Source organism: Gymnogyps californianus, chromosome 20, assembly GCF_018139145.2.
Source record: "Gymnogyps californianus isolate 813 chromosome 20, ASM1813914v2, whole genome shotgun sequence".
NCBI classification, from domain to species: Eukaryota; Metazoa; Chordata; class Aves; order Accipitriformes; family Cathartidae; genus Gymnogyps; species Gymnogyps californianus.
In genome coordinates this window covers 3997809-4010971 of record NC_059490.1, presented here as the reverse complement: position 1 = coordinate 4010971, position 13163 = coordinate 3997809, and the positions used below count along the sequence as shown (strand labels likewise).

The 13163-nt window shown below is 38.5% G+C and overlaps 2 protein-coding genes across 2 annotated transcripts in view; both read right to left on the bottom strand.

Moving 5' to 3' along the window:
- Positions 1-13163, bottom strand: part of ANKFY1 (ankyrin repeat and FYVE domain containing 1) — a 79713-nt gene that overhangs the window by 4896 nt on the left and 61654 nt on the right. The window lies entirely within an intron of this gene.
- Positions 1-13163, bottom strand: part of ZZEF1 (zinc finger ZZ-type and EF-hand domain containing 1) — a 61629-nt gene that overhangs the window by 27825 nt on the left and 20641 nt on the right. Inside the window, exons 17-30 of the mRNA XM_050908878.1 lie at positions 13089-13159; positions 12528-12642; positions 11755-11914; positions 10655-10776; positions 10458-10568; positions 9667-9833; positions 8967-9048; positions 8129-8330; positions 6737-6885; positions 6107-6347; positions 4441-4520; positions 3762-3855; positions 1851-2364; positions 681-845 (exon numbers count right to left, since the gene is read on the bottom strand). Of these exons, the coding sequence (XP_050764835.1) occupies positions 681-845; positions 1851-2364; positions 3762-3855; positions 4441-4520; positions 6107-6347; positions 6737-6885; positions 8129-8330; positions 8967-9048; positions 9667-9833; positions 10458-10568; positions 10655-10776; positions 11755-11914; positions 12528-12642; positions 13089-13159 (2273 nt within the window). The remainder of the gene's footprint in view (positions 1-680; positions 846-1850; positions 2365-3761; positions 3856-4440; positions 4521-6106; positions 6348-6736; positions 6886-8128; positions 8331-8966; positions 9049-9666; positions 9834-10457; positions 10569-10654; positions 10777-11754; positions 11915-12527; positions 12643-13088; positions 13160-13163) is intronic.

Sequence of the window (13163 nt, the reverse complement as noted above, 5' to 3'; positions counted from 1 at the left end):
AGCACTGCAGACCTTAGCTTGCATGTCCATCGCTTTAGCCTCTGGTACACGAGCGGAATATATCACCCCACAAGAAAATTTGTCTTGTACAGGTATCACATCCAAAGTTACGAAAATTCGTAACAACCAAATGCTTGACTAACAAGATATAGCATGCACCATTCTCGGAAGTTTGTTCTTCTGCCAGATAGCTATTATCTTGATTGACAAAGTAATTTCACAAAAATTATAAAGATGCAATGCTACATAAGTAATTACAAGTTAAATGGGTTAGATCACTACAGCTTTACTGGACGAGAAAGAAACCAATCTAGAATTAGACAGGAACTTAAACTAAAGCAATAACTGAAGACTCTACAATCTTTTTGAGTTTGCTGTGATCTGGTTGGAACTGTAAAGATGTTTCTAGGTATCCATGCTGTGATTCAACCACATGACACCCACTGGCATGAATAGCTGTACAACTAAGTCCCACTTGAAAATAATTATTAATTTTTTTAAAATGAAGCATGCAAGATATGCATAGTAGCCTAAGAACTAATCCTCAGGTCATATTTTTATTATCCCCATGGATTAAAAACTAGTAACTTTCTACTGTTTTCAATATACCTGAGTGGGAGAACACAAGGACTGAGACATATTAAATCACATGGCTGAGACTTGTCTAAATAATTACTTACTTTGTAAAATCTTTCTGACAGGCTAGAAGTTCTAAGAGAAAAAGTACACACGGTGGATGAAAACAGTGTGGCTGCCCAAGTGAGTCTAGGCACTGGCGGATTGTCTTGAGCACTTCCATAATACTCTGCCCTTGGGATTTTCTCAAAGCAAGAACCTTTAAAACACTAAGAACAAAAAACATCTATGAGGACTTCAAAACATTGTGCTTAAAATAACCCAAATACATCACAATTCAAGAAGTACTTGACTAGTTAAACAAGAGTTTGGTATCTAAATTTTCAATTGTTTTTCCAGCAGTGGTACATTGCAGTTGGAGCGAGTGATAAAGCTTCAACCAGGATCTAGCACTTCCTCTACCAGTCCAAGTTTTAGAGCCTAAAACAGACAAGCTGAGAATTGGAAATCTCTCCTTTGATTTACATTTTCAGAATACCAGGTAATTTAATAAGAGATGCAACTACTCTATATTTGGTATCAAGGATTACTAGTACTGCTACACCATGTCTTCGCTGTTTATAGATAAGAAGCAAAACACCACTGCAAACAGATCTCAGGATGCCAGACAAGAAACAGCCAAGTAATTGTTTTTCACATTCTGAAGTTCTACATGATCGTCGTGGTTTAACCCCAGCCAGCAACTAAGCACCACGCAGCCGCTCGCTCACTCATCCCCACCTCCCAGTGGGATCGGGAGCAGAATCGCTCCTCGGGCATCGGTATGGTATGGAATATCCCTTTGGCTAGTTCGGGTCAGCTGGGTCCTGGCCCTGCTCCCTCCCAGCTCCTTGCCCACCTGCTTGCTGGCAGAGCAGGGGAAACTGAAAAATCCTTAACTTAGGATAAGCGCTACTTAGCAACAACTAAAACATCAGCGTGTTATCAACAGTATTCTCACACTAAATCCAAAACACACTGTACCGGTTACTAAGAAGAAAATTGACTCTATCCCAGCCAAAACCAGGACAATAATAGAAGTGAATCAGAAATACTCTCTACAAGCCCCTACACGGCTCTGAATACCTGAAGTTTGATACATAAATCTGACAACTATTTATGTACAAAATGATTTTCAATGCTATCTTGCAGCTAAAAGATGTTTTATTCCACCTGAAGAGGTCTGAAGACAAGTTTCTGTATTTCATAATTGGCAACAGTTTCAATTTGCTTACCTTTCATGTGAAAGTGACTGATCCTTAATAAAGTCTAGTATGTTTTTCAATATAGGATATTTCTCCTTCACAGTAGGCACAGCTCTCGGCTCTTCCACTGATCTGAAAGACAGCAGCCTTAGTCTTCCACGGCTGAACTGAGATTTTCGTGTAGGAGTGGAAGGAGGTGATGATATATCTTCTTGCTGTGAAACTGTATTCTCAACAGGCTTACTGTGAAATGCAGATGCTGCTTCTGTTTGGAGGGGGTCTGGAACTTGTTTAGTCTTTGTATCAGATTGTGTCACTTTGCCCCCCTCTTTTGAAACAGGATGAGTTACTCCACTAGAAGACGAGTGTGCTGCCTGGAAGTCCGTGTCCACAACAGAACCTTTTCTTTGGCATTTATCGCTGACATACTGTTGGATATCATCAATATCTTGGGCTTCCAAACTGTCTGAAGCAGAAACTTTCGTCTTTGCTCTTGTGGGCAAAAAATTCAGTAACAAAAGGCTCTTCTGCATACAAAGTTTTGCTGCAGCACAAAAATTGGAAGAGTTAAAATCATGACAATAGAACACCAAACTTCCTATCTTCTGCTTAGAAAAAAAGTGATTTATCTTGTTTCTTCTGAGCCAAGACAGCTAGAAAATAGCTGGAGGGAAGGGATGCCATCCAGAGGGACCTTGACAGGCTTGAGAGGTGGGCCCGTGCAAACCTCATGAAGTTCAACAAGGCCAAGTGCAAGGTCCTGCACATGGGTCGGGGCAATCCCAAGCACAAATACAGGCTGGGCGATGAGTGGGTTGAGAGCAGCCCTGAGGAGAAGGACTTGGGGGTATTAGTGGATGAAAAACTGAGTATGAGCCAGCAACGTGCACTCGCAGCCCAGAAAGCCAATCGCAACCTGGCCACGCTTCTTTTGATGCAGCCCAGCAGGTCGAGGGAGGTGATTCTCCCCCTCTACTCTGCACTCTTGTGAGACCCCACCTGGAGTACTGCATTCAGCTCTGGGGCCCCCAGCGTAAGAAAGACATGGACCTGCTCGAGCGCATCCAGAGGAGGCCACAAAGATGATCAGGGGGCTGGAGCACCTCTCCTATGAGGACAGGCTGAGAGAGTTGAGGTTGTTGAGCCTGGAGAAGAGAAGGCTCCGGGGAGACCTTATAGCAGCCTTCCAGTACTTAAAGGGGGCCTACAGGAAAGATGGGGAGGGACTCTTTATCAACGAGTGTAGTGATAGGACAAGAGGTAACGGTTTTAAACTGCCAGAGGGTAGATTTAGATTAGATATTAGGAAGAAATTCTTTACTGTGAGGGTGGTGAGTTACTGGAACAGGTTGCCCAGAGAAGTTGTGGATGCCCCCTCCCTGGAAGAGTTCAAGGCCAGGTTGGATGGGGCTTTGAGCAACCCGGTCTAGTGGAAGGTGTCCCTGCCCCTGGCAGGGGGGTTGGAACTAGCTGATCTTTAAGGTCCCTTCCAACCCAAACCATTCTATGATTCTATGACGCTATTAGTTACTTAATTCTAGATTTCCAAATGCTAAATTTGAATAATCACACTGAACCATATGAAGCACACGGTAGTTAACAAGAACACATTCTATTCTAATAACAATCAGCTCCTATTCTAACATCAGTTAATTGTGGTAACAAGTATCTACAAAAATAGATGAACATAAGTTCAGAACCAGGTGACCCAAGTGAGAGGTCACTCCCTGTAGAATTTTCTCATGTACTATTTTCTGCAAAGAAGAGCAGAAAACGATCCAGACAGTTCATGTAATGTATACTAGTTTATCTCTTAAGGTATTAAAAAGTAACCTCAATTGCTAACTTACCTTTTACAGCAAAAATAATGACTAAGATTTACAAGGCAATGCTTTACTAAACTACCTGGAATACTTATACATTTGGAAAGGCAACACTTACCAAGAGTTTCTGGGTTCACCTCACTTGCTTCTGTGTTCTGCTTCTCCTCAGTATCATTTCCCCTACCCATCAGCGATTTCTGCTTCATTTCCAACTGTAGACAGGATGTTAAAATAGTTAAAATATGACTCCCCCTGTATATCTATACAGCAAGGCAGTATGAAGACTGCATCACATTAATGGAATTTAATCTCAGGAACAGATGACAGTATTTACTATTCCCTAGGCAAAAAACATACTCTGAACTGAAACCAGTTACTTGCTTGTCAAAGAAGCAATTATTTCCTTTTCTATTAGCACTGCATTACTGTGAGAATGATGTTTAAGACAGATTTCTCTCTATGCTATGCCTCGAAAGAACTCCAACTGCTATGTAAGAATCTTCCTAATTAATAACACACATTCTTGCTGAAAAATAACACAAATTTAACTGATTTTGAGTCAAATTCAGTCCTAAATACTCATGATGACACATCTGGGGCTGAGGGAAGGAGCGGAGTGTAAGAATGCATTTAAATGTTTAAGTTCAAAGTTTAGAAGTGAATATATGTTCTTCCTAAGTGAAAACAGTTGACCTAGAATCACTGAAGGAAAACATGGTTCCACCCTACTCCTTAACATTGCAATGTAAAATATTAAGGTAAATGACATTAATAGATATCCTCCTGAGTGATCTTACCATCCATATTCTAATTGAATCAGCCAGGGAATATACTTGTGCAAACTCATCACTCAAAGGCACCTTGCCTCCACTGTTGACTGGAAATGAGAGAAAGAAGAGTCCTGTTTATTTACAGCTCCATTTTTACACAACTTGATTACTTAACTAAAATTATGCTAGAGCCTTCCCTTCGTCTCTTAGTCAATACTTGGAATTACGCCTGTAAGAAAAATAGGGAATAAAACTGCCAACTTTCATACGCCTTAAATACATAAACTGCACCTTGACAGAGTTATCTGCAAAGTTAAATTATGAGTATCTTTCTCGTCTCTTCCCAAAATTGATGCCTGCAGTCATGGAAAATAAAAACCTCTCCCTATACATGTAAATATCACTAATGCAAATTGATATCAGAATAATCAAGAAATGCTTAGTAGTAACTTAAAGCTCTCTCTATATATTTAGTTCTCAATTTTTTTTTTCTCTTTTGTTTTGTGCTATGAATTTCTGGAATGGACTTTCAAGATCAATTTACAAAAATTGAAGACCTGACAAAACAGTTTCCATCAAAACTGGCCTGACAATGACTATGGAGAAAAAGACATTCCTATTCAGGGCCTTCCCTCTCCTATTCCCCCACTTTTTTTATTTTTTTTTTTTTCCTTCTTCTTTTCAGCATCACTTGTACATACTTCACACGGCATAGGTGAACACAGGCCCTGAAATCAGTCTGCCCCAGCAAGACCGACAGATGAAGCTATTAACATAATAGTAGGATGGATATCTTATCCACTCATTAACATTTTCCTGAGCTACTACAGTTTTCAATCTTACTCAGAAAATTAGATCAATTGTCAGACAGACAAAACGACTAAAGGCAATAACCACTTCAGTCATCAAGTCAGTCTTTGTGTCAATCATTTTCAGCCAAAACTTTATAGCTCAAAACGTAAGATGTTTAGCTTCAAAATTGTGACAGAAAGTGAAAGCCTAAAATGAAACCCTTCAGAACCAAGTAACACCTTATTATCCAATACTTCAAACATATCAATAAGCTTAATGGAAGGATAGTGTAAGTTAAAAAGTTGTTCATTTTACCTACTGAAAAATATATAAATTGTAATACAACAGACATTATACAAGTTAAAAGCAAAACATTACCTTTTATTTAAAAAAATTAAAAATAAAGTTAAAAAATATATATACTTTGAGGATGCTAAGGTTAGTTTCCACAGTACAATGTTTTGGGAGGTAATTCACACCTCCTCCACTCCCAACATTTAAAACCATATATAAGTTGGTGCTGGCTTTTTAGAAAAAATACAATGAGAGTGGAAAATTATATAAGAACCTCTAATCACTGGAAGCCACATTGTTCTGCATTAAAACCCCAGAGGACATCACTACTCTCTTTGTGTATATCCTTATAAGGCTTAGTCAGTAGCTTATGATGGCTATTAATATTTGGACAGAGCTCTGAAGATAAAACCATATATTAATAAAAAACAAACACTCTAGAGATAAGGCTTACCTAGTCTACCTTAATGATGACTTCTGTATACAGAACACCTTTCTAAAAATTGTCACACTAAACTGATTTTTCAGAGTTTATAAACTGAACTATAAGATAGGCTTTTACAAACTTTAAGTCTTCATTATTAAGATAGTCTAATATTAGAGTTACCATATTTTTGAAGCTTCTCATATAAATCTGGAGTGAGATACACCAAAGCAGCAAATGTTGAGTTCACAGCTTGATCAACAGTAGAACCAGCAACTATATCTGTCTTTGGGGTCTGTTTTTTACATGCCTGTATAAGTCCTTTGAAAAGTTCAGATTTTTGCCCACTGAAGTCCTGGGCAGGATCTGATTTTGCAAAGTTGATAAGAAAGTTACGGCAGTCATCTTGGTGAGAGCTCCTAGCCTGGAAAGAATGTTAGAAAACATTTACTTTAATATTATCTGAAAAATTGTTGCAGTTCATTCCTACAATTAAGTCAACTTGCAGTATATCTACTGCAGTTGAGCAACCTGATGTAATGAAAGATGTCCCTGCCCAAGGCAGGGGGGATGAATTAGCCGATCTTTGAATGTCCCTCCCAACCATTCTATGACTCTATGAAAATGGAAACTAATAAAGGGCACAGAACAACAGTTTCTTTCCTCCTTGATATTTGAATTAAACAGCGCAAGTGATGACAACTTTAGCACAGCAGCATATGCTTAAAGACGTATCAGCTAATTAAGCCTGAATGAAACTGTGTGATACACAGGGATTTCATGCCAATGAAACAAAAGCAGTGGTGTAAGTACCTCTTTTTTATCTTGGTGCAGTCTACTGCTTTGACTGGCTCCCGGGAGTGCCTCAGGACACATCTGATGCCTGAAGACAGGTTTCCACAGAGGAGAATTAAGAACTGATGTTACTTTCAAAGGAGGCAAGTCTGCTTCACTACCTAGTTCTGCAAGAAATTCAGAACAGACACTTCAGTTACTAAATATTTTTGTTCATTTTTACAGGTTAAAGAAAATAATAGATGTTAAACATCCAGCAGGGGGAGGAGGAAAAAAAAAAAAAAAAAAGGTAATGCAAATAGACTGAACAAGTAATTTAACAACATTCTCTAATTTCTGTTTCTCTAATGTGGTACAGAAAACTGATGTACCCTTTCTTTAATGATAGCATCAGTATCTTATCTTACAGTGACAGTATGTTACATTATGGAAGGACTTTAAATTCAGCATTTTCACCATACTTATAACCATAGAAATTCCTCAATTTGCAGGAGAAAAAGCATTTAACCTCTCTTACTAAAGACATAATAACTTGCTATATGTAAACATGCTTACATTAAGAAAGGAAGAAAATATTCTATGATAAGAACACTTCAATTAGTTCCCTAAATTCACAGGTAAGTACCTGCCTAATTTTCCAAGGTAAGTACTGACTACCTGATTGCAGCAAGAACTCTTTAACCTTGTTTGATTTCTCCAAAGTGGTGAATGAACTCAGATTTAGGAAGCTAGATAGAAGTGTTCTGGTTTTGAAATTAAAGAATAAACAACTGTTTGTTTTTTTTTCTTTTCCCCCCTTACGGCACCCATCTCATATTTTGTATTTTACTTATCTTCAGTGGCCCCAATCCTAAGCGTACTTAACTTCTCAAGTTAGCCAAACTTAATTTGTGAATTCAAATTTAAATCAATACCAAATGCTCACGTGAAACTTTTTAAATCATTTGTGTTCTAAGCTCTGGTTTTTTTATGGGTTTGCTGGCTCCATATTCATACCACCAAGATGGGGTGGATCACAGCACTAGGGAACAATTTTAAAAGAAAAAAAGAACAGAAAGAACAGAAGATTGGGCAAACTCTGATATTACTTCGTAAAGGTAATTCAGCCTACTATGATTACTTCCAGGTGTCCATGTCTCCCTAACATTGGCTTCTGAATATTAGAGAAATCACAGTGATCCCTGTGACATTCTCAGAGTAGTCCCGCAGAACAGCAGCCGGGCTTGCCACAAAAAGCGGATATAGCTCAATGACCAAACTTTGTTAAGCAGCAATACAGCAAGTCTTCCATCTTCAGTCAAGAGAGAAATAAAAAAGGAACTTTATTTTCACAGGGGATTTGAAACATAAGGTCCTTGTATCTCCTCTTTATATGGCATCACAACTTCTGGAGCTATTAAATGCACTCACCTCGTAGAGATTTCAGCGCCATACTTCGGGAAGCCAAGCGCCCCATCAACCGGGATACAAGAAGCTGTAAATCCAAGCCCCAAGAAACGGCAACATCTGGTAGGCCATAAGCAGTGACGGAAAACTTGTAGCCCCACTCATTATTACTGCTGTCAGAGTGAAAGAGAAACTGCAGCCGTGGGCCAGCCTTAAAGGTCACTTTCTACAGAGCAACAAAACAGTCATTTTGCCAAATGTACATGACAGGAAGACGTTTCAGGGTAATGAATTTCCTTCAGCAACTGTGATTTTTCAGTATTATGTTCTGTGCATAACAGATCTAATTTCCCCCACCATCTGAATGAGAAACCCACAATACTAAGCAGGTAAAATTTCTGTTCAATAGCTTAATGAGAAATTTTACAGACGATTGAGCTTTAGAAGTCGGAGCCATAAAACAATAGAGAAGCATCCCATTTGAGTAGGTGTCACTGAAGAAAGAGCGCAGCCGCAGGAAGCACTACGCTTGTCTCATGATGTAAAAAATTGCAAGGGCAGAGTGTCAATGAGTAAGTTTTACCCACGTAGTTACTGCCAGTTAAACATGATTATTACTTTTCATTTTGACTGACTGCTCCTCTGATAACAGCAACAAAGAGGGATTCTTTACTCATTCACTCCTTTTATTTGCATCATTGCAGACTTTCTTCCTCACCTCCTGCCCCCCACCTTTGAGCTGGAATACACACACGCGCGCATGGAAGCGCAGATCCTTTTAGACAACAGGTCTTCCACAACAATCATAAGAATTCCCTAAGATTGGATATATCACGTGGTTCAGAATTTTAAAGGTGCTCACCTTAGGCCACTTCTCAGTGCCAACCTTTGTATCGTAACGAGTTTTTGCACCTCTGGCATCAGTAAACTCCAGGTAATCATACCTGTGAAAATTGCAATTCATTACTTCCAAATTTACTTTTTAAGTTTCGGGGGAAAACGTTTGCTTTTGGATTTTCACAAGTGCTGCATCTCATGATGTACCCTGTCACATCTTTCTGAACCACACCTGCATTGCTTCACATGACTGCTAAGGAATTTATTTTGTGTTTCAATGCAATAGTCCCAGCAAACACAGACCTGCTTTCCTGCAGAACTTTCCCAACCCTTCAGAATTGGTAACGGGTGCTAATTTTAACATCTGGCATATGCCTTAACTAAGCAGTAGCCTGATATGTTACCAAGAGAAACTAAGCCAATAGTTTGCCTAAAGAGAGCAAAATAAATACCACAAGCACAAACTGTGGTGGTCGCAGCAATATTACAAAACAGATCAAGGCCAAAGGAAGCAAAACTCATAAGAACAGCATGTCTGTACATTTGCCAGGAGAAGTGGCTTTCAGCACGAGAAGTCATTCAAAATACACATTGTCTATTACACAGGACAATGAAGAAAATGAAATGGCATGCTTGAGTGCAAGAAGTATTCCTTGCACGTTGAAACATGAATTGCCCCTCTGCAAATAGATATTGGAATCTAACCCAGCACAAGATTAAATTACCTCCTTTCAGTTTCACATTTTTCATCAAATTCCACCTCAAAGTAAGTTGCCCCATGACACAGGAAGACTGAGACCTCATGGCAATTATTTTCATAGTTATGAGGGGATTCCATTGTCCACGTTCGCAACACTACAGGCTGTTCTTGCTGCCAGCTTTCCATTTCCATCTGTAGAACAAAAATGTATTCTTGAGATACAGATGTAAAGCATTAAAAAAAAAAAAAAAATTACCACACTAGATTTTTGTGTCTATACTTTCAAGTTGCCAGATGTACCTCCAAAGTGGCATTTAAAATGCTACAGCATTGATTTACAGGCACTTCTAAAGCAAAATTCATCTAGTCTACTGGAGGAGGAGACAGTCTCAGCCCAGAAGCGCCTACAAGTCTCCAACGATAACAAAAAGAGAGTCTGGATGACTAATGCAGATTTAAACATCTACACTACAGACATACAGACTTTATTTTCATCACCACAAGCAATGAAGCTAAAAATGTTAAGCACATACTATTTTTAATTTATTTTCCTCTTCATCCTCAGAATCCCTCCTTCCTATCTACCTTCTAGGCTTCTCATTCCAGTTGCACTTTCTGGTCACTTTGCTCATCTTCCATATCAGTACAGATATATTTCTAGTTCTTCACTCAACATTTCATTACACATCCCATGCTTTTAGAAGCTTTCCAGCTCCTTTCAAACACTCACCAATAGAATCACCTGAGTTTTCTATGTCTTTCTTGCAAATTCGCTTTTGTCTCACTGTACTTAATAGTGCCTGTATCTTTAGTTACCTTATGAGGCTCACTACAAAGGCTTTTCAGTGGTTCTATCAAAGTGCTGAATCCCTGTAGCAGAGTACAGTATGGAATGTCTAAAGTGCAAAAATCCAACAAGAAGATGACCTAGGAGAAAACACAGGGCTCATGAAAATGCAAGTACCCATAGCCATGCTACCCGGGAATAGTACAAAATCCCAATGTTCACTTACCAGCTGACGAGTTGCCATAGCAAAGACAGAGTTACTTATTTTTTCTACTATTGTTTTGCCACTATATTGAGATAAAAGTGACTGCAAAATCGTTCTGATATTTGACAGGAACTGGCCCACATCTAAAGAGAAAAAAAACCCTTAATAGCCACCTTAAGGATTTGCTACCACAACCTGCTTTATCAAACACTTAAGTGCATGGTGATGTGCACAAGAAGAAAGACAGCAGGAGAGGCATCTGCTGCCCCAAGGCAGAGACACCCAAGAGTGAAAATAGTTCAGAGAAGTTTTCTGTCATACTTCTATTGTGGAAACAAGTCATGCTTATCAATGATACTACAAAAAAGATGAGTGATGAGTAATTTAATGAAACACTCCAAGATTGTTTCAACAATCTCAGTGTATCCAGTAGCCTCCCTACACAGCTAAGAAATGCAGCTTAAGTAACAAGTGAGGCTAGTAATTTTTAGCTATAGCTTTACTCCATTTTTAAACGTAAGACAGGAACACAACAAACTTATTTATACACAAATAACATAAATGTGAAGTAATTTAACATAAAATTACACCTCCATTAAGTACTTGGCCCAATTAACTACTCAATACTGAGCTGCTGCATTAAAAAAAAAAAACAAAACCAAAAAACACCAAACAAAAAAAACCCAAACCACTGTAGCAAAACACCCCTTAGAAGTGTCCAGCTTCTTAAGTAAGTTCCTTTCTTCTTGCTATCACAAATGTCTAGGAAAATACATATCACCACACAGGAGCTTATCAAAATAAGGGACATTTAAAGAAACCAAAATGTTCAAATGAAAGTCTGTAACTGTTGTTTGGGTTTTTTTCAGTATTTGATCCCCAAAACTTACTGAAATGTTTTCTGAAGAGTCTCCCAACATAAAATTATCGGTACAGCTAAAATTCTAAATTGCTCAATATGCCTACAAATTCCTTCCTAGAGAGATTAGAAATGCTATGACAGTTGTAAGTATGCCTCAGGCAACTACTGGCGAACCCTTATTATACTGCAGTTTGCAAATTCACATTTTAAAGTCCTGTATTACACCACACTTAATTCTGTATTCAATCCCAGCACTTACAGTTTTTAAGTATTTCTACTGCAAGATCCTTGGCTGAATTATCGCTACCCTTAAGTTGCAGGTAGCACCATGAAAGGAGGCTACCTTGAACAGACCAGAATAAGGAAGACAAGACTGTGCCACTCTCTTGCTGTGCAACATCCAGCATCATCATTTCACACTGAAAAATAAAGAATGTAATAAAAGGATATCCTCTTCTGCTGCAGAATGACACACAACATGTACTAAGTAAACTGTGATGGACATTGTCATCCCACTCACCCCACAAAAAAGATTAAATGCAACTGACAAGCAGCATATAACGCCATGAAGCAACTGATGTATTTTGTTTTGATAAATCGCAGTGTTAAGTAGGAATAGCTACATATGAGTCACTCGACATTCTCAGCACATTTTTTCTGCATATGTAAATGACCCTCCTCCATTTACACCTCCCTTAGTGGCATGACCAATTCTAACCTCTCAATATGGGATGATTACTTCTGCTTCCTAGTGTTGACAGGGTGCCATAAAGTCTTTTCAATGCTATGGAAAAATACCTCATCTTATACATTACTTACTCTACTATTATGAAATGTTAATGCTTAAAGGCAAATACTTCAATTGGTTGGAAAACCTAATCCTACAGACTTAAATAGCCATGAATAGTTTTATCCAGAAGTACAGGAAAGCTAGTTCTTTAGCATACATCTCAGGCACGCAGCTTGTGTTTGAATGCATACAAAAAAATCACGGCAAAGAAGTAGGAAGAGGAACAGTGCAAAGACAGCTACCTCTCTTGCCGCCACTAGCAGAAGGGTATCCATGACTGATAGCACTTCACTTATGTCAAAATTTGCAGAAACTCCTTTCTCCGGTAATAATAGGAGTCCACCCGGATCTTGATCACTACAAAACAAAGATCTTCTTACTAACCAACAACAAGTAGCACAGTTCCAAAACACAAATTTAGTTATCCTTGTGACAAATCTATAGAGATCCTACTGTATAATTACTAGGAAAATCAAAAGTTTGGGTTCTGATGACTCCAGACTGATTAAATCAATACCAACCATCACCATGGACGAACAATCACTTAAAAAATTGGAAGACAGCCTAGGAGAAGCCTAAGAGCAATATATTGTGATTTCAGCACCAACCTTGGACAATGTTTTATATAGCTATTCAGTTAATAAACATATTAAGTAATAGTATTCTCCTTTCTAAAGTAAAGTCAGTTGATTATCTTGGAGAATTATTTTCCAGGGGAATAACATTTCTAAAAAGGATTAAATATGAACTTATTACCAGATGCGGGTTATCAGCCAATTATTTTCAATTTCAGGACCCCTCACCTGAAGTGTGTACACAAGGATCTGAAGACAAGATGTACAGATTGCTTATGTTCTTGCTCTGTGATGTTCTTCTAG